The sequence below is a fragment of the Chlamydotis macqueenii genome, chromosome 4 (genome assembly GCF_036417535.1).
Source record: "Chlamydotis macqueenii isolate bChlMac1 chromosome 4, bChlMac1.mat, whole genome shotgun sequence".
NCBI classification, from domain to species: Eukaryota; Metazoa; Chordata; class Aves; order Otidiformes; family Otididae; genus Chlamydotis; species Chlamydotis macqueenii.
The window spans coordinates 15,195,496-15,220,719 of NC_141559.1; the positions used below are offsets into that span (position 1 = coordinate 15,195,496).

Here is a 25,224-nt window from a genome sequence, read left to right on the forward strand (position 1 = left end):
TATTTAGATTTAAAAAAAAAAAAAAACCCTCACAGCACAGCTCCTACCACTGCCCTTTTGAATAAGAAGCAGAAATCCAGTTCACATCCCCTTTTAGTCTGCAGCTTGCCTACACATTAACTAATTCTTTACAGTTCTGCTGCTGTCTACAGTTGCTCTGTCAGAACACAAAACCATATATTTAATGTCATTGTAACAGCTTCAAAAAAGTTAATACAATTTAGGAAGAAAATGAAAAAACAAACACTTTTTTTTAAAGTAGGGTTTTATACATGGCATGCATCTGAAAAGAAATTCTTTATCACATAAATGTCACTCAGGTTTCCTGATCAAGGGTGTACAATCTCAGACGTGAAGGAAGGGGTACCATCACCTACACTAGTATATACAGATATAAAAATATACACAACAGTCAATTTTACAGAGCAACAGAGCCGAGTGAATACTGTGCACACTGCACTCTGAGTTTGGACAGCTGAACGTCCAAACTGCAAAGGCAACAGGAACACTGCGGAGATTGTTATTGGGGTCAGAAGAAACAGCATCAGAACTCTGACACAGTGTAAAAATATAAGGCAGAAGCCACTTTCTTCTGAATTGTAGGGAAGAGCAGAGCACACTGAGACTCTCCATCTTGCTTTAAAAAGTAGTTCCAGCAAGGAGTTGTACATGCAAAACATAAATTTGCATCAACAGTGCAACAACAAAAGAATACTGAACAGTAGCTCAATCATACAAACTTAAAAAAAACGTAACATGCACTTTATGCATCTCTTCTCACAAAATATCTAGGATTTGTCAGTGCATTAGTGTTAAAGTGGCATTAAAAAAACTTCTGCTATTATAACAGATGCAGAATTATTTTGGAAATGCATAGCATCTACATTTTTATTGTCTTTGTAATTATTCTGTTGGCATAGGCACCATTCTAGTCACACCAGCATTAAGAATTCTTGGTGGAAATAGCCATTCTTATCAATTCATACACAGCTATTCTTGACTGCTTGTCTTGATTTTTATTTCAACAAATGTTTTTTAAAATTCAAAAATATACCCTATGAATATTAAAAGAACTATATACAACATACCTAAGACACAGGGTTAGCTGGCTGCCGTACGTGTAACACACCAAAGAGAAACATTCAAGTCTGACAGATTTTTTTTTCTTTTTTTTTTTTTTTTTTTTTTTCCTCTTTTGAGATGAAAGGCCTTTGGGTTGGAAGCATATCAAAGACAACAGTGCAGTAGGTTGAGAATTCCTTTAGCTCAGTTCAGAACTAAGGCATTGTATGATAAAATATACATTTATATTTGGTGTGATGTTACTATCAATTTCAGAATCTAGATCACATCAAATACTATAATTTGTCACTCTAGTAAATGTATGTATCCCTCTTCTATCACAAACTCAAACTTTTGTGGGGAAAAAAAATTACCAAACACTAAACCTATATTGTTTTTTTTCTAATTTGACATTGCAGAAAAAATACTAAGCCAAACAAACCCTATAATCCCCCCAAAAATCATATGGTAGTTCACATTTCCTAGTCTTTACTCACCAAAAGTTAAACGTATCCTCGAACTTTACTAAAAAGAAAGATTAAGATTTTAAATCGCTACTTCAAATTACTTTTTGCATTTTAAAATTTTCAATGATCCATTCACTCTATGCTTGATGCCCTCTCTGATTATCTCCCAGTGTTGCCCTTCTCCTGTCATTCCTATATGGCCTCCCCCTAAAGTTCCGCTGATACTGGTAGCCATCATCTCTGGTTCTGCTGGGCGGTCCTTTCCAGGCCTCCTCGTTTCTTTGGAACTGATATCCTCCCCTACTGGAATAACCCCACTCAAGTCTAGGCCTTCTGCCTCCTCCGTAAGTCTGGTTATAAAATTGCTTGGATCTACCACTTCTCAGCATATCGGAAACTTCACTCTCATCTTCAGAGCTCTCTTCCCTTGTTCTCTGTGCTCTGCTTTCTGTCTGTGGATTACCAGCACCCTTGGAATCTCTGCCTTTATCAGTCTTCTCCTTACGACTGGAAATGCTGTTTTTCAGTTCGCTTTTCGGTGGTTCTGCCAATAGTGGCGGAGTGTTGAGCACCGCTGTCTGCCTCTCCATCCCCCGTGTTTGTGGAGAACGGTTTTGCTGCCCGGCTGTTTTTTGCTTAGCAGGAGAAGCCGAAGGACGAGTTTGCTCCAGCTGAGGTGCCCTTGCTGAAGTTTCCTGCGGGGCACTGTGTTCACTGCTTGCACCAGCCCCAGGGAACGGTACGGTGCTGGAGCCGCCGCCACTGTTAGTCTTCTGAAGCTGTTCTGCACAATTTACTACAGGAACTGGAGGGCTGCTTTCTTTGGCCACATACAAGTTGGCAGAGGTGCTAGCCGTTGCCTCTTTGTCCTCAGGTGACATGACAACACTGGGTCTTGCCACTGAATTTTCAATGAATCCCTGAACCGGGTACCCATACCAAAAGTGAGGAAAGAAAGGAGGCGCTATTGGAACAGCTCCTAGAAAGTGATTGTGTCCAAAGGGTGGCTGTGGGAACATATTTTTCCCTCTCAGGGACTCCTCATAGTTTGCATTAAGAGCTTGCACTGGATTCTCCGATTCTATGCAGACCTGTCCTTGACTTTCTGACACCTGAGCTGTAGGGACAATCAGAGGCAATGATGGAGATCTACTATCAACCTGCGGAATTTGACCATTGGATCTGACCTCGCTCTGAACAGGAAAGTGCCTGTTTGTTTGTGCAGTTTCATTTTCATTCTGAGTCGGTGGAGCCTCCTGGAACCAGGGGTTGTGCGGATACACAGGAAGGGACACGTTTGGGTACATTCTACAAGCAGCTAAATAGGCCTGGTGCAGGGGGTACAAATAAGAATGGGGTGCCCACATGGGACAACTGTATGCCTGCAAGATAGGAAACAAACAAACAAACAAAGCGTTTGGTCTTTTGAATGTTCAGACAGACATAATAGCACACAGGTAATTTACCATTTTGAAACGGTTAATTACAAAAAGTAAAGGTTAATTTTATTTACTGCCCTCAATTCTAAAGAATATCTTCAGGATGATGTTCTCATTTCTTTGTTTTCCTTCCAAATGCATTTGAAATGGGCAACAGTTATAACCAATAAGAAAACTTGGTAACACAATTTCTACCTGGTTAATTTAAACACATGAGGCTATGAAGTCAAGCTTTAGTTATGCATTTGAAGACACGCATTTCAAACTCATTTTCCAGAATCAGAATTATTAATCGACAGTTTGCCCTACTACCTCACTTTTCAGAATTTTAAGGGTTAACAATCAAAACAAGAAGTCATACCACACATATTTTTTCACTTTAAAAAAAAACTAAAAAAACAAAAAAAAACCCAACAAACCACAACAGACTACACCAAGACCCAGAGTTAGATCATTGCCCCGAGGACTGAAATCCATCTGTATTCACACAACCCACAGATCAGCTTTCTTAGAAGCCTTTTCACAAAGCAGGGGGACAGGTTTCGTTAGAATATACAATACCCCTTTCAGACACCGGTGGGAGTCACACAACGGACAGGCACCATTTTCAGCAACAATCTTTTCTGTGCTGTGAGTGAACAGGAGCTAGGTTCACAATACCAAAGTCATCTGCCTCAGGCGGTGACCCCTTTCCCTTTCCTCTACTTCCGTGTTAATTAATTAGCACATGGTGGCTTACGGTTACATTGCTCAGAGTTGAGAGTTTATAAACACAGACTTTGTGTTCGTACTGTGGTACATAGCAACTGGCCCAAGTGCAACACCGTGGGATGTTTTTACAATTACAGTGTGCCCAATATCCCTATTTCAGGCCACACAGAACACCATGCAAGGCTGCTGGAGGCACGAGGCTGTCTAGGAAAACACTGGAGTAGGTAGAGGGCAGACCCCAAAACTTGGCACTGTCTTATCTGTGCCATCTGTAGAAACAGCCCTCGGAGCAAACCATCCTCCCAAGAGGAATTAGTCAGTTCACTCTGGGTGAGCGGCTGGAACGGTGTGGATGACACCATGGCAGGATCTGGGACCAAAGCAGTGGCCAGGGTGACACAGAAAGTCGTTCCCGGGTCTACCATAATACCATTTGGCCGCCAGCTGAGGAGCACAACTACTGGAACGTGGCGCTTGGACCAGTAGATGGTGCTGAAGCACCAAAATGACAGACTACATCCTAAATAATACACAGTACCAGCAAGGAGAGTCCCACATACATGTAGGCTTATGAATCAAACGCTGTGCAAATATACTGCAGTGCCACTTGCTAATGACTTACGGATTTTCTATTAAGGAAAAGGACTTGTATTAGCACACAGGCATCAAATCTAAATTTACTTTGTAAGTTGTGCTGAACATTCCATCTTTCCATGCACAGACACCAAAGAAAATCATTACTCATGGCCAAAGTCACGTGGAATAAGCCTAAGAGCTCTCGGTACCTTTTCCAAAGCAGCTTGCCTGACAGAAGGACTAAGGGTAAAAAAATAACATTGTTATGTGCAGAAGGGAGAAACTAAGCAAACAACTACTCCTTCCAAGAACTGGAAAACATTTCCTTTTTCGATGAGCCTCAACCACACACACAGATTTGCACCACATATACACATCAACCGCTATTACAATTACTTAGAAGGTTAAAAGTAAAATATTGTTGTCCTTAACCTGAGTAGAAAGGACAGACATGCAGGTCACTTAAGGGAGCCTCCACAGGGAAAGCTGCACTAGGTATTTGTACCGCCAACAGCTTTGCCAGTACACAGACATGGTCAAAGTAGGAGGGCGTTTTCTCTTTCACTAGACACTGCTTCTGAAAGAATGCATCTTCAAATTCACAGCGGTTTACCTGTGAAGTTGGAAGCCAACAGTTCTCACTATCACCACTGAGATAAGTTTAATTTCTGTTGATTTGAACTGCAATGTGGACCACTGTTGGGATCTCAGTCAGTTAACAGAAGGCAAGATAAGAATGTATTTAAAATTTAAAGATGGACTTCAAGTGTACAGCTGCAGCAACCAAACAAGCACAAGTATTACCAAATGCAGGCAAATTTTGTGGTATAGCAAACACAAAAATGTAAGTAAGTTTGAAGAATTACCTTCACACCAAGATTGAAGAAAAATCTAAGAATATTCTTATCTAGGAAAAAAAAACACAAACAGAAAAAGACTTATGAAGACCTAAAATATTACACTTCATCTGATCCACAAATTAGTCCTTGCATAAAGTTCCATTTCAGTGGAGAAAAACTGTATTAAGTTGCTGCTTGTATGTCTTTGACTGATTTGTTGGGGTCTTTTTGCCACAGTAAGATGTCTAAAACACAACTGCAGTTTAAATTTCAGTTTTAACACTTTGTGGAACTGAACTTCTAGTTTTTAAAGAAACAGTTAAGTAAACAAACATCACTGTACAGTCAGATATGATATGGTTTTTATGTGCACATTCCATATTTGTAGTATTGCAAAACCTGTATTTTCCCAGACCAGTACAGAAATGCTCAACAACTTCCAAGCTTTTGATATGAGAGAAAACCTGTTACTGTAAAAGGAAGTAGATCTCCAATAAAAAAAAAAATCCCAAAAAAAAAAAAAAAAACCAACAACAACAACAAAAAAAACCTTTACATTCAACAAAACCTCAAGTTATGGTGGGTCAAGCTAAGAACCACAATATGATCATACCAGATGTCAAGGTGTAACCACTTAAAATAATGGCAATGTTAGCAACACAAACTAAAGAGTTACAGCGCTCCCACACCTTAAATCATGGAACGACAACAATTTCATCTTTTGACAGAGACAAACACCAGGACCAAAGAAGTGGTCTTTATCTACATTTTAAGAAAAGAAAACCTATTAGGAAAAATGGTATAAAATCCAGACCTTCTTCTCACTGCTCACCTTTAGGTAAATCTTCCCCATTATTGCACAGGGAGTAAGAGGGTGCTATGGCTCTTTCTCCCTTTTCACTGAAAGGGAATCCAGGGTATAGCGGATCCTGGTAAGGATTCAGAGTCTGAGGCAAAGGCATTAAAGGCTGGTTAACTGCTTGTAGCGACACGGGAACTCCAGCAACTGGAGCAGATGTTACCTGAGCCTGTGATACAATAGAGTCAGGTCCCGCTGCTGGGGCTGGCATCAATGAAGAAGCAGGTATTTGGGCTGAAATACCTAAGGGAAAAAAACATACACATTAGATATATCACAGACACACACATGTTGCTCAACTATATACAATAACAAAAGAAAGTGACAGCAGGAAAGCAAATTTCAAAAGACAGAAGAGAAAGAAAAAAAGAAGAAAAAGGTATTCAGGAAAACACAGGAGGAAATTCTTGAGTGGGGAAGTTACAAACAAGAGAAGATTTGGCTAAACACAGAGAACAGTTTTCAGAAATAGTGAAACAGTTAAGGTTTCAGGAAATAGCTAAACCCTTCCCATATTTATTTTTAAAATTAGGACTATGAGAAGGAAATAGGAACAGGAAAAAAAGAAGGGAACTGAAAATTATATGCGAGTCTGCAGTTCTCATTCTGGCTAGTCATTTACAGTCAACTCTGAATCTGAGCTCAGATTAACTGGGCTATGCCTCTTCCGTGGTCAAATATGCGAGGATTATTACTGTGTCACGTGAACGTAGTATGCTGATTTGAAAGCTACTTCTTGTACAGAAACACAACAGTGGAACAGAAAATACAGCACCTGATCTAATGACCAAGACTGAACCTAAGCTAATTCCATGTATCAGAAGATAAGCACAGCACATAAAAACCTTTATACTGGCTTTGCAGCTCAGGTCCAAGTGGATCTCATTAGTTCCAGACACAGGAGACTCAAGCTGAGTCCTTAGTGAATCAATGAGCTTATTACATGGGAGCACAAACCAACATGCTGACAACGTGTTCTACCTTAAGCAGATCCTCAGAATAAGCTCCCTCAAAACTCAATGCTATCCCACTCAGGAGAAAAATGGAGATTTGAGTACACATCCCTCTTCTACTTTCAGGTAGGGACTAAAGCAGACTATACATATCGGCAATCAAAGACCTGCTAGGACTCTTACTAGCTTTCAGCAGTGAGAAACTACATTCCTACAAATGATTGCCTTTGGAATGCGATGTTACATGAAACAGTGCCTCCTGGAGGCATCTTCAATTTAGCAAGACAGTCAAAATATTTTTCAGGGTTAGTAGTTTCTGATTTATGTTAATATTTCTTCAAACCTGCTGGTCCATAGGTTGTTGGCTCACTTGGCCAAGCTGGCACGATGGCTGGTACAGAAGGCACTGTTGGAGGTAAATGCACCTCAGGAAAGACTGGTGAGGGTGTCGGAGTTACGCTTGGTAAGCATTCTGTCACATTCTATAAAAACAAAGAGATCACGTGAAATTATTCTAAATCACCATTGTTGGTGACCCTTAACATGTCTAACTTCTACCAAAAAAGCCTTGATGACTCAGCACTACCCATTCTGCCATCATCATCACAGTGAAATATTAACTAGTAACATAACAGGCTGTATACGTAAGAGAGATCTGAGATACATTACATCACTGCGTGAAGAACTGCACTGAGCTCTACCCAGAACGTGCCTGCAGCATGGGCACAGCCATCAGTGTTATAACCACCTCCACAAGCATTAAATTTAGTCTCTCCCATCCAAAAAGAAAAGCCACCCTCACAAATGATTACCAATAAGCTTGGAGAAACCTGAAAAAGCAAAGGTAAAGAATTTAAAGTGAAAAGCACAGTTATCTTAGCAGAAAGATATGAAATAACTGCTCTCTCAGAAGAGGAAGGATGTACTTTTACTTTTCTACCAAGGGTTGTCCTTTTACATTCTTTATGTTGGACATAACAGATTCCTAACTGTAAATATGAAACTTTAGCATTATCACCATAGAAAGGACTACATAATTAAAAACCAGTACGATAATACATACGCGGCTGTGATGAAGCTCCCCTTTGTCTGAAGCCTCCTGACTGGAAAACTTTGAAATCAAACAAACATTCCTTACTTGCTCAGCAAGAATGGGAGAATCTGTTTTCACTTGTTCCAAAGGAGATGAAGCTTTTTGATAACTCTCATCTTGACTATTCTTCTAAAGTGAAGTTAGAAACAACAGAGACAGCTAGTCTAATCGTACAATTTACTTTTCAAAGAGGCATTCAAAGACAAAACACACTACATACAAAGTGGGTAAGCACCCCATCTCTATTAAACTAGTGTAACATTTTGCTCATTGAAAGGACAGCAAAGGTTAAAAGCCAGCAAGAGGCTACAAATCTTCACTGAACTTCAGAGAAAACCGTCTGTTAGCACAGTAGCTACTAGTAAACATCAAAGCTTCTGTGGTCCCATTATACTGAAAGTACAGATTGTACTAAGCAATTACGAATCCAGATTCATAAGTGCTGTCGATAGCCCAGATCTGAGAACTCAGATTGCAGAGAAAGACTATAAGTATGGGTTACAGGGGCTGAGGAAAGCCAACAGCAACACAAGCCTCCAACCTTAGAAGTATTTCACTAAAAGCTGTAAAGCAGCAGCAGCAATCACAGCTCTGAAGGCAGCTATTGCTCTGCTAATCATGTATCAGAGAAGCAATAACATTAAAAAAAAAATTTGGTCTTTTCTTTAAGATTACCTCAGATGAATTTGGCTCAAGCTTCTGACTTAAGTGGATCTGCCTGGAATTTGACTCTGTAACACCAAGACATAACCTAGTAAATGAACCATTACACCATTTATGGCTATCACAACTTAAGCCAGTTAAAGTTTGTCTTTCTAAAAGTTAAACCTTCAAAACAAAACCTACCTCAGCATATATTACTTCAGAAAAACTTACTTAAAATTACTTAAGCTTCAATTTTTATCAAAGATCAAAGCATCCTAAAATAAACACTTGTTAGGGCAGTCCCAGAGCAGCTACTTCAACCTGGGTTTTCAAAGCTGTACAGGAGTTCTTTCCTGCTGTTTCTTAACTATTTCAGTGATGTTAGAAGGAAGCAGGAAAGAAGTGTAGCTGTCTCTAAGCACTTCTTTTTCACTAGGAGGGATTTAGGATGAATGATGTAAGTTTGTACTTCGATTTAAGTGAAAATGTTTTGATCTGCATTTCCATATTAAAGTGTTAAGATAACAGAAGCTTAAAGTCTTGTCTACCCTTGACCTAGCAAGAGATAGATCAATTTAGAAGGCTCCAATGGCTCAAAAAATCTAGAAAGTTTTCAGACTGACACAGAAAGTTTAATTTCTGGAGCACCAGCAAACACTTGGTGGGGGAGAAGGTCTTGAAAACAGCCATGGCATAATCTTCATATATGAAGATCTGTGCAAGTTCTTCACATTCTAGCTTATGTTAAATGTGATTACCACTGCTTGTCAATCAAATTCATGCACATAAGTTTAACAGTAGCAGCTAAATAGATATGTACTTTTTAAAAGCTTAGTATATGCACCATCACAACTAGACAACAACATAAATTAAAACAATATTGATTATTATAATTACTGCCAATTCCCCAAGCACCAACAGGAACCCCAAAATACCCCGAAGAAAGCACAGTTTATTCCCACAGGATTTTTAACCTGGTTTCAGAAGAGGCAATGCAATCCAGAGCATCACAAAAACCAGAAAAAGCTGTACATGCCATGCACTTCAACAATGACACTGTAGTAAAGAGCTTTCTCTACCTCAACATTCTTTTTGGCATTGCTGACGAAACAAGTTTTCAAATGAAACAAGTTTTCAGATATTTGGGGAATGAAAAATAGGTAACATCAGTTCTTGTGAGACCATTCAAGAAGGCATTACATGTAAAAGGGACTAAGGAGCACAAGTACCATACATAACAGCAATACCTGCGCTGTTGCTAGAGATAAGGGAACAACAAAAAAAAAAAAAATCAAAAAATAGCAGGAGGCTTCTAAGAGGATGCTAAAGAGTTTTAAAGTCAGGGGAAAAAAAAATAGAAGCAGCCAAGACCAAATTTGGTGTTTAGTTATGGCAAAACTGACAGGGGGAAAAAAAAAAAAAAAACAAACAAAAAAAAAACCCCACCAACCCCAAACACCCACCATAACACAATCAACTGCATTTAGCAAATATTTACTAAGTACCTCCTGACAGCTACAGCTTTCATCTATTACTGCCATGTTCCACTTCCACACAGAAGAGGAAAAGCTTACAGTCAATGAAACGAAGCTGTTATAACAGATTGGGGGGAGGCAGAAAACCCAAACAAATTTTGATCATGTGACAGCTCTTTCTACTGTAAACGGGGCGATTTTTTCAACTCTTCTGTAAACCATCTTCTCCCCTCTTTCTGTACCATAGTATGCTAATTCTTAACCATGCCACATTGAATACTTTTACCTGTTTTTCTCTTAACTGACTCCAGTAAGCACTCTTAATAAATTTTTCCCACTGCCACTTGCTCCCACACTCACCAGAACTTCAACAGAATCTAACTTAGGGTAGTTCTGATAATATTTTTGTTTCTCTCATTCCTCTTCCCATTTACTACAAAAATCCCAGCAGGGAGCCTGCTCTCTCAGCCACATTCACAAAGCAGGAAAACAAGTACTTTCTTCCCCAACTACACCTTTGCTACCTTGAGCCTAGCTTAGTTTGGCACTATTGCTTATGACAATTTTCCCCTCATTCCCTAAACAGATACCCCATCTTGAATAAATTGTGACACTGGTTATAAAAACAAGCAAACAAACAAACAAAAAAAAACCTTGACCTAAAAACATTTATTTTTACCTTTATCCTTCTGCTCTTCCACCTCTGCTGTCCACTTGCTGTTTCTCCTCTCATTATTTGGGAACTTTTTCTGGTTTAAATTATCCACAGTCTGTGTAGCAGCCTGACAGACAGATTGATTCTAAAGAAGTTTACAAAAGCAGAAAAATTCATTTATATGAGAAGCCGATGACCCTTTACCATCATCTGATATGATATTACTATGACTTCATGACACACAAATATTTATCTCTGTGATAAGCAGAAAGGTAAGGGGGCAGAAAAAAACAGCAGTCTCTATCACTATCGTTCAGATTCATCCGCTCTTTCATTCCTTGCTAAATTTTGTGAAGTGTCTTTTAAAAGCATTCATATCATTAGCTTACATGACAAACAAAAACTGCTTCAGTCAGACAATAACCGCTTTAAAAATCACACTCTGCTTCTGCAGGTGAGCAAATACAGCAGACTGTTAACCACAGCTCAGAGACAGCGAGCAAGCTCTGCCTGGGTTTTAACCCAGGCTAAAAAGAAAAGTCACTGAAAATAAAACAGGTTTTATGTGAACCAAATCAGAAACAATCACCTAGTCACCTTAAGCTGTTTCTCGGCTAAATTAAACTACACTTCAGAGCCAGTTCTGTCCTCACCTGGAAGTTTGATCCCAACACACCAGAAAAGTACAACATCCGAGTAAGTGTAGGGTTGTGCAAAGCCTTCCAAAGATGGGAGGAACATGAAGAAGAGCCCACGGCTTTAGAAGTTCATATGTCTACCATATTTACACACCTAAAGAACTGTGTATGGTGGACATAAACTATTCCCAAGGGAAACTACTATTTACGGGTCTCATCTTCAATATATAAAGCATGGTAGATTCACATACTTCTAGGTAGAAAGCGAGCGTGAAGAAAATATCCTCAGCTTTCGAATTGTATTGTAATGTAAGGACAGCAAAGCAACAATTGCTAATTAAAGATTCATGAACAAGTATGAAAACTGCACTATTAATTACAGTGAAAAAAAAAAAAAAAAGCGTACATTGGAAAGAGCAGGAAAAGCTTGTTCATCCCTCTGCTGGATCTCATAAAGTGAACGAGATTCTTCTATAGCCTGTTTCTCCCTGCGTTCCTCTGGAGACAGGCCAAAGTAGTTACAATCTCTGCTGCCATGGTTCAGATCCTCAGTTCTCTCCCGATCTGGTTTTCTGTAAAGGAAAAAATGAAACTGGACCGCTTTGACAAAGAAATTCAAGTACCACTAGTATCAAACACAATACAAACCCAGAGTTTAAAAGGCAGAAACAAGATCATTATATCTGCCTATGTGATTCCACATACACCAGATGCCTCTCTGCCCACTGCAAGTAACCCACATGCATAAAATTTAAGGAAGGCCAAGAAATGGATCTTGTCCCTGATTTATTCAGTTTAGTATCATTTTTCAAGACTTTATAACAAATGGTAATTATTAATTATAGTTAAAAACAAAATCCCTGCATCAAGCAATGTAATCTATTTCTGTGCCAGCTCAGAACTGATCATCCCTCCCTATCTGCTGTCTATGAAGACGCAAGAGAAAGTTGTGGAAGAAGATTTCTGTAAAGACAACAACAAAAGCAAAGATGCATTATAATTTTCAATGTCTGAAGCATGACTATACAAAATTAACATCACTGTTTCAGCTTTCTGAATTGCTTAACTGAACTTTTTAGGATACTCATGTATTTAGGCTAAAGGGGGAAAAAATGCCCTTAAAATGTTGCATGTAGCAGACTCCAAAGATACTCCAGCCCCATTCATTCCACAAGGAGTTACAATACAGAAGAGTGACAGAACAGATCATTAAGAGTTTGGGTTTGTATCTAGGTAAGGAACAGTCTTTTAGATAGGACAGAATAAGAGTGGCAACGATAAAAACAAACTCTGCTGTGGCAACACAATGAATCAAAAAATCACTACCAACAAATGCAGGCAAAACGCTGTTCTCGTACTCCTTAGTGATCAGCCATTACACGAAGCAGTCCTCTATGACAGGTCCTACAGACGCTGACAGAAGATGTAAGCCATGCCCAAGAAGCTCTACCTGCAACATTACTTCAGCCTCAACCAGAAAAAACCCAAAATCCACTTTCCAAGAATAAACTGCAGTTTTGTGTACAGTGCTTACATGGGAGATGCTGCCATGCAAAAAAAAAAAAAAAAAGAGTGGGAGCTCATGATGGCAGCAATTTTGAAAGAGGTTTTAAAAAAAAAATTATCTTTGTCCTGTCTTTGTGTGTATTCTTAAGGACTTGGAACACTTCTTAAGAATTGAATAGCAACATATTTCAAAAGAGCATGTTGGAAGCATCTGATGCCTGCAGCTGGGCTCCCAGAAGCTCAGCTAGAGTTCAAGATAAGGAAGATGTTATTTGCAGTTTTACCTTACAGTTTGGGAAGGATTCCTGCCTGGAGCTTTTTGCTCAGTTGAGGTCTGATGAGGCTGGGCTCCAGAACACAAGAACTGATGCTGCCTGGTTCCCACAGTATGCTGAAGTCGAGGAGGTAGTGCTGACTGGGGTTTTATTGACTTGCTCTGATTCTTTGGCCCTTTGCAATCTGCATCTGTGATAAAGATGTGAAAACATACATATATATATATATTTTTAAAATCATCTTTGAAGACAAAACATCTGACAATAAAGATTCTGCCACACAAAGACAGGTACAATCCTACCAGGCTGAGCATTCTGCCCCCATGTTGGGAAAAACTTTTTTGTCTTCTTCCCTGGCACAGTGTTCCAGCCCTCCATAGGAGAGGCCTGTGGAAGAGGTTTAAGGCTCTTCAGTGAGACAGCATGCCTACAAAACAAGGAATTATGGAAGGAAAAATATCTTAAAAACCAGATTGGAGCTTGCATAAATTAATAACACATGTTTAATAAGACTGATAGATCTTTCCATGTTTGAGAACACTGCATTCAAAGTCCTTTGTTCTTTACGATTACACTCAAGCAGTGCGTAGAAAAACAACTTTTTTTTTTTTTTTTTTTTTAAATAAAACTCTCTGGTATGTTGATGCAAACTTAGCCAGTAAAGAACAGTCAGCCATTTGTGGAGTATTCTAATGTCTTCAGGGCAGACAGAAAAGGAGAATGATCAGAAAAAGCAACATACACAACAGATAAACTTACCACAAACACTGCCATAGATGTCAAGATTGAAAAACATTGTATTGGTCACTTATATACCAAAGCAACTACTGTATTTTTAACAGAGGATGTTGTAGGATGTCTAAACAACTGTTTATATTACTCAAAAGGAAGACATTCAAATCAGGTTAAACCTTAATTCAAAAAGGGAACAAACCACAAAACAATCTTCAGATCTTGCAGATTTTTTCTTTTTTTTTTAAGAGAAGGTTGCATGAGATTAATGGGCACCTTTCTCCTTCCTTGACTGAAAGTGTTTCCTCTCCCCAAACTACACTCAACTGTGGGGTTTCTTTTCCCCCAGAAGAGTTACACAACGTACAGCAGAGCTCAAGATGTCTCACCTCACCCACCCCTCAAAAAAAAAAAAACAACAACAACAAAAAAAAAAAACCAAAAAACCAACAAAACCACAAACCACCCAAAAAAAACCTCCACCCCTCCCAACCAAAACCACCACAACTACCCCCCAGAAGAAAACAAAACAAAACAAAAACAAGAAGAGCCAACCACCAACACACAAAAAAAACCCCCTGCAATCCCCACCAACAACTCAACAACTTTAAACACTTAGTTTGTCCCAACTTAGGGCAAAGGTTACATTGATCTAAACAGCAACTTGGCATGCTCTGTGTGAAATCAGGTAAAGCTACTCAACCAACAGAGAAGTTAGGTGCTCTGACGGACCTTTTAATATGCAAAGCTAGCCACAAACCTAGCATCTAAGATTTAAGCACAATAAGCAACACTTAATTACTATGGTGTCAATCTGTCCAGGACTGAATCCTGTGCAAAAAAAAAAATTCTAATACTAACGTAGTTACTGCTTTACTCTGCAAGTAATATCCAGACTACTTAACACTAAAGAAAAAAGTCTGAAGTGGCAATTCATGCAGAATCTCCTTTTCCTTTTTTATTTAGTATGTCGTTTTCTTAACAATTTTGTGGTAGTACTACTTCAAGTAAAGAAGGAGATATACTTCCGGGGCTGAAATTAACTCTGAACTGAAGTAATGCTGCCACTGCCAAGGCTCAGTTTGGCACCCTTTTTCAAAAGAGATTAAGCACTTACTTTGCTCCAAGCTCTTCTACAAATACAACAACTGGCCCATTCTCTGAACAAACTTCTTGAATATGGGCATTATAAAATTTTCCGTTATGGTCTAAGCGCACCTGTAAGGGAAAGGAAAAAAAAAAGTGTGTTAGCTTCAAAGAAGACAATGAGAGAATGTAAAATTCTAAAATATCAGCAATGTTAAAAATGTAACTTTTCCTCTGTGCAACAGACCTGAGAAATAAACACCATGCAATTCAGTGAATGTATTAAAAGCAAATCTTCAATCCATATCACTTCTTCAAAAATAAATTAAAATACTACTTAAAAAAAACACCACCCGCGACTCCACACTAGGTTTTTTGTTTGGTTTGTATGGGGCTTTGAGGGTTTGTGGGTTTCGAGCTTTCTTGTTTTGGGGTTTTTGGGTTTGTTTGGGTTTTTTTTTGAAGTTTAGACATGCATATTTCCTGCAATTTATTCACTATGCTTAATTCCATTACACATATTTTAAAAGTACCAACGGAAAGAGCCCCTACGCTGCATGATAAACCTAACTGAATATTTTCCCATTAATATTAATAATGTTAATAGCTGGTCAAGTGTCCTAGAAAGAACCACATTTAGCCAAGTAGCATCAGTTCAGTTAACACATCTAAGGAGATTAATATAAAATTTGAGTACTACAGAATTTCATGGCAAATCTTATTTCTTCTTAAGCAGCAATACATACCACAAATTTTAAGAGAATTTAAAGAGCCATTGTATAACACACTTTGAATACTTCAAGAGGAAGAATTGCCCAAAACTTCAGATCTTCAAGATCTGCAGTAACTAAAGTGAGCTCTATTCCATTATTGAAAGTAATGAGATTAGAACAAAGCCAATTTACAAAAAGCAATAGTTATCTTCAGAGTTGAACATAAATACATGGAACTATGACGTTGGTTTTGGTCTCTCCAAATAAAAGCCCGCATGACAGAAAACACTAAAATTTCATTCTTCATCATGCAACTACGTGTACACAAAAACTTTCTCATGCAGCAGTATGATAAAGCAAGTGCAACCATCAGCAAAAGATGCGGCGGAAAGAACTATTAGTTTTACAAAACAGACCTACCCCACACTTTTGTACATCACGGGAATAACTAGCGAGCTTACGGAGCCCACCAAGAGAAGAGCAGAGCTTAGCCTGAACCAAGTAAACTGCCCTAAACGCACCTGCATCTCACACAGAGGCCAGCGCTCTACAACACCAAGCAAGGACTCACCGTGGAGGCAAGCCTGTACAAACCTATCTGCGTACTTAACATTAAGGTCCACAGTCACCTTATTAAGTATACTCTAGAAGTTAACCTCATGACTTTTAAATGCAGTAAAATTGCTCTGATCAGATGTTCTGTTACACGCCTTTTCTGCATGTATGCTGTAAGTTATGAACACCACCAACAGTTAAATAAAGAGCATATACATAGTTGAAGACACAAGCAAAGAATATTTAGAAACTAGCAATTACATACCAAAATAGTTAAAAAATAGGGAAAATTGGCATCTTGAGCAAAATGTTAGTGTCTCTATAAAGTATAATTCAGTACTACTTACTTTACATTTATCTCCAACGGAGTACTGCATGCCAGCAGCAATAGAAAAATCTTGTTTTTGCTGATCTGTAAAGATATTAGCAGTAATATACTGTTAGTTTAAACATACCAGAAGTGTTACTTTCTTGATGCAGTAAAAATGCAAACCAGAAGTTCAGGCCCTAAATCTGCACACTGACCCAATATGAGGAAGACTACTGCCTAAACCCAAACTGCCATTTCCATCACTGCTCTTCAAGACAGCTTCACTTCATGCATCAGCTTGCAAAAGTTGGAACTTTTAAGTATTCAGTTACTTACCCCATTTGGACTGGAGCCAAACGTCATATTCAACATTTCTGTAAACTGATGGATTGAGTGATTTAAGAACTTTTTTAGGTAAGACCAACAAGGTAGGATTCCCATTGCTCTTAAGGTGCTGTATGAAACAGAACAAAGTGCTAAATGGTCAACTACATAAAGGTGTACAGTTTTCCATTTTTCAATCACACTGCTCAAGCTTTATACTGAAATACAAAGACGCTGAAAATATATAAAACAAAGAGCTTTGAAAAAAACAATTTACTGGTTTTTTTTTAACCATACCAGAACAAAATTAAGAACTAAGAAGCATTGAAAAGGACACTGTCCACTTTTTGGAACATCAAAAGCAAACATTACATTATCAGAAACTCAAGATTCTCTCATGAACATTAAAAACTGAAAAATATAGCACAGTACAAGTTATTAGGAAGAAAATAAATCTTAACATATAAATACCTTGTTGCCAGAAAGAGACTTCAATCCATTCAGATCACTAACTGTTGTAGCTTTACTTCTGCAAAAGGACAGAAGCGAGCTGTGATAATATAGTATTAACAAGGTCTCAAAATCAGGTAAGAAACATCTTGGAAGTGGATAAAAATACTGAAACTACCACTCTCTACATATTTTTCCACAGTACAAAGAACATCTTCATGTCTTAAAATGAAAAAGCTAAGTCTAAAAGAACTACCACCTTTCTGTATCATATAAAGCTAAAAATAACATTTTTGTTTCTAAGTACGAGTTTTCAGAAGTCTAACTTACATGTACTGACTTAGCCATCTCTTAAGGAAAAATAAGGAAGGACAGCAGGCAAAGGAAACAAAAAAAATCCTCTAAAATTTTTGCAACTGCTGAAGAAAAACACAGCAAAAGCAGACATGAAAAGAAAAACAAAATAAAGAATCAAAAAAGCAAAACTAAAAAAAAACCACACTCAGTTACTTAACTGGCACCAGGCATTTAATTTACTCTTATTTTCTACACCTGACATTGATGGAAAATTACTTTTCACAGAGAAAAACAAAAACAAGTATTTTTCCCTACAGCAGTTGTAGGCAACTGTCAACATGAACTTCTCCCAGAAATCAAAACAAACTATTACACTTAATAACAATGTAACTGAAAAGTTCACATTTACAAAATGAAAAAGATCTTCTGGAAAACTAGGTAATGAAACAACCTGAAGTCAACTTTAAGACAACCAAAAAATTTAAGGCATTTGTAATTTGGGTTAACTAGGTCAAGAGTCACACACACTAGCTCTTGCGTCATATAGCACATGGTTTAAATCAAAACCATTGAGTCTGATAGTCTCAAGTGAGCATAGGACCTTCACTTACAAAGGTCCTGTGGAGGTTAGCCATATATTTTCTTATTAATCCCAAAGATACAGAGTAATGCTACTGCATGTGAAGCCCAGGAAAGCTCCAAGAACAGAAAGGAAGAGAGAAGGTTGCCACTCTCTGACATTTAACTACAATAATTGTTCCCAGAGGCAGAAATACTTTGTATTTTAATTGGAAATGTTCCCTAGTATTTTTTTTCCAAAAAAGAAAGGAAGCTAATCCCTTTCCCAGAACTTGGTTTTCTTTCTGTGGTGATTTTCGTCATCTTCCTTTCTGTTGTTTTCAGCTTCAGGAAAAAATCAGCTCCCAATGTCTCAAAGAATTTCTTCTGCCACACAGACTACAGCAGAGCTCCCAGAAAGGACTTTAATGACGTTCAGCCAGAAGAGAGGACATGATGCACTAATATAGCACAATCTCCATGGCTTCAATGGAATTTCACACAAGCCAGGCTTTTAAGAACAGTATTAAAACAGAAGAAAAACTGCCAACATGTATACGCAAAAATGGCACTTTCAAAGACTTGCTGTGCAAAAGGAATCAGTAGGTCAAAATTTCAAAGCTAGCTAGAGCATCCAGGTCTAGCAAAAGGAATATAAACCCACAAATATAATCACTTCATAAAGATCAAGGAACAAAAAGGAGCGAGCTACATCTGTGTTTCTCAATTAGCTACATCTCAAGTATGCATTTCAGCACCCAGATGTGGAAGCAACACAACTTGGATTAGATTCCTGTAACTCTACTCAGTTGCAAGAGTGAGCCAAGTAATTCTCATGGAGTTTACCATGCCAGACTGGCAAACTGACAGTCCTCCCAGGGGATTCTGCTATTTTAAACAGAAAGAGGGACATGTTGCAATGGCAATATTCCAGTAGGTAAAAAGACTCAAAGCCAGACTGCAGGAATAACAGAGGAACCAGAACCCTGTCCTTAGGTACAGTGAAGATTATGTATTTCATTATTTCATAATTCTAACCTTGCCTCTTTGTGTTTCTCTTCTTGGTAATTTGTAAAGGTTTCAACCCTAACTGTCAGATTCTACTACCCACTAGAAATTCAGAAAACTCATTTAACGTGTATTACTCACAGGCATCTCAGGTTAACTTTTAAATTTTGTTTACCTGTAGTTTTCGTCATCTGAATCGGAAGCAGATACTTCACTGCTACCATTACTTTCCTCTGTCACATCAACAGCACTAAGTTCTGCTATGATGTTCTTTACATCTGTATCAAACACTTTCTCATACAGTAACTCATACAGCAGAGCTGAAGAAGGGGAGGAGAAAGTAAGGCAAAATCAGTTACAAGGTAAATGAGATTTTACACCACAATTACAGACGCATTTGCAATTGCTTAAATTAAAGCAAGCAAGCATTTCAATGTCTTAATTGAAACAGTGAAGGCATTAGAAGCAAAACCAGCTGCAGCTACTACAGTTTAATGCATGAAACTACTAGAAATCAGGTCTCTTGGCCTTAGCCTTGTAACTCTACACATAAGCAGAGTCTTCATGAAGAATGAGATTCCTCATAAAGAGTGTCACAGTGATGAATTGAGCCTGATTAGGACCTTTGAACATTTCTGCAATCTAGTAAAGAAAACAGTAATCCACAAAGGCAGTTGTTTTTTGCACATGCAACCCCCATGATTTCCATGACAACTTACACATACAAGGATAACTTTAACATAAACCATTAGTTTGCTAAAAAAGTCTGAAATACAAAATTAAAACTAAAATGCTGACCAAAGACAATGCAAAATAGTATAAATTAGTACACCAACATCTTCTGTTTAGATTAGATAACTCAGATTCAAAGTCTTCTCCTCTTGACAAACAATCTGCTTTGTCAAGAATCAGGACACAATAAGAATTCACACTCTCAAAAAAACATATAGTCCTTGACAACTCAAATGGGAAACTTAGCTACTAAAGAATGGCTATAATAAACTTTCATACAGACCCCGTTCCTGAAACATGATGGTGAAAATTTTAAGATTTTTGGTAAAAACACATGCTTTAACTAACCAACATAATACTTACACTGGCAGAGAGCAGCCTTTTCTGAATACTCTATGGGATAAACAATATCATAGTGGTTTCCATTTGAGAAGCACAGCAATACCTATTGAAAAAAAACCAAACACATAGATATTTTAGGTTTTGCATCTCACTTCATTTTTCATATGAGCACTACCTTTTCAATTTAATGTACCAGCGTGCTTTGTTATCAATCAGGATCTCAAAGAATCAATAAAATGATCAAAACGTTTAGTGGATGTCCCTTAAATCAAAAAGAATTTAACTGAAAGTCAAAAAGAATTTAAGACAAAGGTAGCTATGTGACTTAACACTTGCAAATTGATTTTTACAGAATTTTATATTACTAGACAGATATATCACACCTCAAATATGGACCATCTATTTTAAAAGAAGTACTACGTGTATTAAAAGAACAGCTGCCTTAAATATATACAAAATAAATTGTTAAAATTGAATTCTCAAAACATTTAATTGTGTTGAATAATAAAACTCACGTGAAATGACTCACTGTTTATAAAAGTAGCCTTAATTCAGCCTTTCACAATAGCTTTTTTTTTTTTTTTTTTTTTTACCTTATCAGAAAAGCCATTTTCAGTTACGTGTGAAGGAGTAGCATTGGGCTCCCGGTATATTATGAAATCTTTCCTAAGAAAAAAAAAGTAGCAGTTAAGAATTCATTTCAAAATTAGCATCAATAAAAACTGGAATACTCAAGTCAAGTTCAAGGAACATACGTAACCACAGAAAACACCTAGTGGAAAAGAATACTGAAGAAGGTGAGTACAACTATCACTGGTCAAAAAAAAGGCTTACGTTTATGAAAGAACAAACTAGAATAAGATGTGCTGGCACAACATGCACAGAGCCAATTACAAAACAAATTTCTAGACATCGCTTTCTAGAGCTGTCTCTAGAAAGATGATGGCTCCCCAGTCCTGGAGAAATTCATTATGCTTTGCCATTTGGAAACTCATCAGAACAAAGAGGAGGTTGGTTTTATGAACAGAGACAAGAACAGTGGTAAATTTCCAGAAGGTGAGCACTGACTTAGGCTCAGTCTGTACCAGCCTCACAGACCATCAGCAGCCATTGCCAGAGGATCAGATATTGTAACCAAGTGTCCAGCACCTCTGGAAATCATGCCCTCCACATATCTTTCATATGTAGCGAGAAGAATCTTTTCCTGCATTTTAAAATGGATAACACACTGCAAAAAAAGACATTCAAAAAGCTCAGTTTCCCCTTCTCTTTGGATAAAGGCTCCAGAAAGCGTGGAGTCGAACACCATATTGTGTTCCTTAGACTCAAATTGCTAGATTTCAAGTGGCAAAGAAATTCCTCTGTTCTCTCTTCAACTGAGAGAATGGAAACAAACTTTTTGGGAAGCTTCGACCAAACCAGCAGATAGGTGCTGTTCTGTGTTCACAGATACTCATCATCAAGGGTATCAGTCCACCATTGTTTTTCAAAACAGGTTTAGAAGATTTTTTATCGCTGCAAGCTAAGTTTTGGTACCTCATCACATTTAAGAGGATTGAAAATACAATAAATGAAGAGTTGATCTACTACAGTCAAGCAAATTTAGAACTTAACACTCCACACTAGTAATTCTTTTTTTAGTTTGTTAGATTAAAAAGTATGAAAAGTTGAACAGAACATAAGGTGACAAATACAGGAAAATCCACAACTGATTGATACTGACATGATATGCTATTTGTTTTTTTATTTTCTAAAAACTGAAAGACTATCAATCTTTGCTACTCATCTAAGTATCTGAAAGTAATTTAACTAGTTTGTTTCTTTCCTCTTATCAACTTGGCATCAAAAGTAAAAGTACAAAGAAAGTAATTAATTTATACTAAACATTTTAAAATACTGATTTCTTAAACTGGTTTACAAACAGCTGAAAGAGAAGACTGGTCAGTCCCTTACACAGTAATTAGAAAGCAGTTACAAATATTCAGCATATTGTTTCATACTACTTTGTGAAGAAAGATTATAATATATAAGACTATATTTAATAAAAATTCATCAGCAAAACTGTTCACCAGCAAGAGGAGTGTTTGTCTACGGACAAACACCAAAACATTTCTTAAGCATAGCTCCAGCTATGGCCCTTGACAAACCAATACTATTTAATCTATACCGATACAGTGGAAAAAGGAACACTTATACAGAAAAGAGAATAAGCTACAGCAGTGCACCAGACAGTCTTACGTCAGTACATACAACTTCATGCCAGGGGAGGTGCGAGAATGGCTTTCTAGCATACAGCCTACCATACTCATATCGCTAAGCTACACCACAGCATTGGTACAGAGGTAATAAAGAAATGGGTACAGCCCACAGCTTAGCAATAGGGTTAATATTAAAGCCTTGGTAAGAAATAGGAAGAAAAGCAATTTTAACTGAAAAATTAAGATATTAAAATTAACAAGAAACAAAAACAACCACAGTTTGTCATGCAGGTGAGATGCATGACAGTATCACAAATCTGTATTCAAATCCCAGGTCAGATGTCATTTTCAAAGCTCACTTTTATATTCTTATTTAATACCTTGACAGCTCTAATTTTCAAAGCATATTTGCAATTTTCTGGAGAACTACGGTATAACATAGAAGTCCACCTTTGCTATTCCGACTGATTCACTAACAGAAAAATGGAACTGATCTCAATAAAACAAATTTAAAAGTTTTCTTACTTGTACATGAGAGAAAGGGCACTTATTTCTACTTGTCCAACCCATTCCTGTATTGAAAAAAAAAAAAACAAAAACAAAAGAAAACTAAGTTCAATCAAACACACAATTATTTTACTTCCTCATGTGTAGATTAAGAGAAGCAAGAAATTATTGTCAAAAAAAAAAAAAGAAAAAATAAAATATCACCACTGAGTCTGGAGTTCAGCCAAGACACTTTGATTGTATTTAAAGGTTTTTTGAAATAACACTAACTATTCCAGCGAGGTTAAGGGGTAAAAGCTGGAGGGATTTTTTCCCAAAGTAAAAACTGATCTGTATGAAAACTGAGAGAACTAACAACAATCACATAAATGCAGATCTGTCATTAAAGACTATGATTTTGAAAGGTGATATAGTGGTTTCTTTTTCCTTTGTTAAACTTAAACAGCCAGCAGTCTAGCTTTTCAAAAGCCATTTTTGAAAAAAGTGTCAGATTTATCAAGTGCTTTTAAAAAGGTTACTATCTTCAAAACTGTCTGGTTTTGTGGGCCTTTAGCTATAGATGAACTGGAAAAACAACCTAGAGGCTTAACTCTCATGCTTAAAACACACAGATAACTTCCATACAAATATCCCAACACAGTCTTGTGAGTGCTCCAAGACAAAGTAGACAGACCACTTCCAAACAGCCAAAATAAACGTGTGATAGTTAGTTACACTTCTCATGCAAGCAGCTGTATATTGACACCTGAAGACAGACCAAAAATCTGGCCTTTAAAGCTGTTAAACAGTGAAATGTCACTAACACCATAACCCAGACTCAAATCATCATGAAGTAAAACTTGTTTCTCCCATTACCAGCCTAACCACTATCACTATACTGTGCTCCAGTATGATGTGACTCGATTTTTCTCATTATAGTTTTACTTTTGTTTTTCTTTTTAAATTCTTACTAAATTAAAATTGAACAAAATTAAGTTTGGGGCAGGAATTTGTAGCAGCATGGTTGTTTTCTTAATAACTTTTAAAATTCCTATGACAATTTTCAAATATAGAAGAACTTTAATTTCTCTGATCACATAAAACGCTACTGTATGTACTATTTTTCAAAAATATTTTTTTAAACATTAGTAGACACGTACAAAAAAGGCATTTTCTACATACACAGTGCAGTGCTGTAAACCATTCACACTGGCATAGTTCAGTGCAGAGTAAGCTCTACTGGAAAACAGCATGATTTACCATGTAGCATAGCATATAACCTCAGGATTTGACTAACAAAGCTTTGCAATTAAAAATCCTGGAATAAACAAAGCAAGACAGAAGCAGAATAGGCTAACACCCGCTTTTTTCTTCCTTCCACCACTCATTTTCAAAACTGAACTAACTAACCATCTGGTTAGCCATTCCAACTAGGGATGCTGTAGGCATGGCAGGGGTGGGGAAATAAAAATCATACTTTGATTTCTAGGAGGGGAAAATGTAATAAAACTTATGTACAAGCACTAAAAAAATTAACAGATTTTGCAATGCTGTACCATACCTCTTTTTTTCCTCACCCTCAGTTTACACAAATTGTTAACTCCCTAATAAAAATACTGGAATTAAACTAGGGAGCAAAAAATAATCATAATTTTGCTTCAGATCAGTATCTTCATAAGACCCTGTGCCTACTGCTTGTAATATCCCTTACATGAGCAACTGTCTTTTCGTCACTTAAACTTCTAGACATTTATTGAAGGCTGTCTTCAAGAAAATGCTAGCCATGTTATACTTCTTGGCATTTGCAGAGCCTAGAAACTTTTGGACACAATTTTGAGGAATAACAAGTTTAAATCAAAAACACACACAAAAAAATCTCCAAATCATTTTACAATAGAATACATGCATAAAAGTATATAGTCACACAATTCAAAGACCTCTTAAGCTCAGTAAAAACATTTGGGAGAAAAAAGAAATCCAGTTACTCGTCAACTTCAACAAAAGTACTGCTCTTTGTCATAAATCAAGTTTAACATACCTGTGGATTTTCCAAACATTTTAAATACTCCTCAAATGGCCCCTCTATGAACTGTATTTAAGAAAAAAAAAAGTAACAATTAGTTATTTTTATTAGCATAGCATATGGAATTCCCAGTCTATGACCTACTATAGCAATGGGAATGTACCATTGGAAATCTAAGACTATCCTGCCCTCAAAGAGCTTACAATGTAAGTATAAA

At 37.3% G+C, this 25,224-nt stretch overlaps 1 protein-coding gene across 7 annotated transcripts in view; it reads right to left on the reverse strand.

Moving 5' to 3' along the window:
• Nucleotides 1-624: 624 nt before the first annotated feature.
• Nucleotides 625-25,224, reverse strand: part of OTUD4 (OTU deubiquitinase 4) — a 32,340-nt gene continuing 7,740 nt past the window's right edge. For 4 of the 7 annotated variants that reach the window (XM_086746367.1, XM_086746368.1, XM_086746370.1 and 1 more), the window contains 19 exons: nt 25,023-25,073; nt 23,024-23,070; nt 20,894-20,966; nt 20,322-20,403; nt 19,402-19,546; nt 17,385-17,442; nt 16,926-17,043; nt 16,627-16,691; nt 15,043-15,143; nt 13,496-13,620; nt 13,203-13,383; nt 11,819-11,984; nt 10,799-10,919; nt 8,675-8,730; nt 7,970-8,128; nt 7,250-7,388; nt 5,927-6,196; nt 5,122-5,162; nt 625-2,911 (listed from right to left, as the gene is read on the reverse strand). In XM_086746367.1, the coding sequence (XP_086602493.1) occupies nt 1,667-2,911; nt 5,122-5,162; nt 5,927-6,196; nt 7,250-7,388; nt 7,970-8,128; nt 8,675-8,730; nt 10,799-10,919; nt 11,819-11,984; nt 13,203-13,383; nt 13,496-13,620; nt 15,043-15,143; nt 16,627-16,691; nt 16,926-17,043; nt 17,385-17,442; nt 19,402-19,546; nt 20,322-20,403; nt 20,894-20,966; nt 23,024-23,070; nt 25,023-25,073 (3,243 nt within the window). In that variant the 3' untranslated portion in view covers nt 625-1,666. The remainder of the gene's footprint in view (nt 2,912-5,121; nt 5,163-5,926; nt 6,197-7,249; nt 7,389-7,969; nt 8,129-8,674; nt 8,731-10,798; nt 10,920-11,818; nt 11,985-13,202; nt 13,384-13,495; nt 13,621-15,042; nt 15,144-16,626; nt 16,692-16,925; nt 17,044-17,384; nt 17,443-19,401; nt 19,547-20,321; nt 20,404-20,893; nt 20,967-23,023; nt 23,071-25,022; nt 25,074-25,224) is intronic. The other 3 variants (XM_086746373.1, XM_086746371.1, XM_086746374.1) reach the window with 3 other exon arrangements.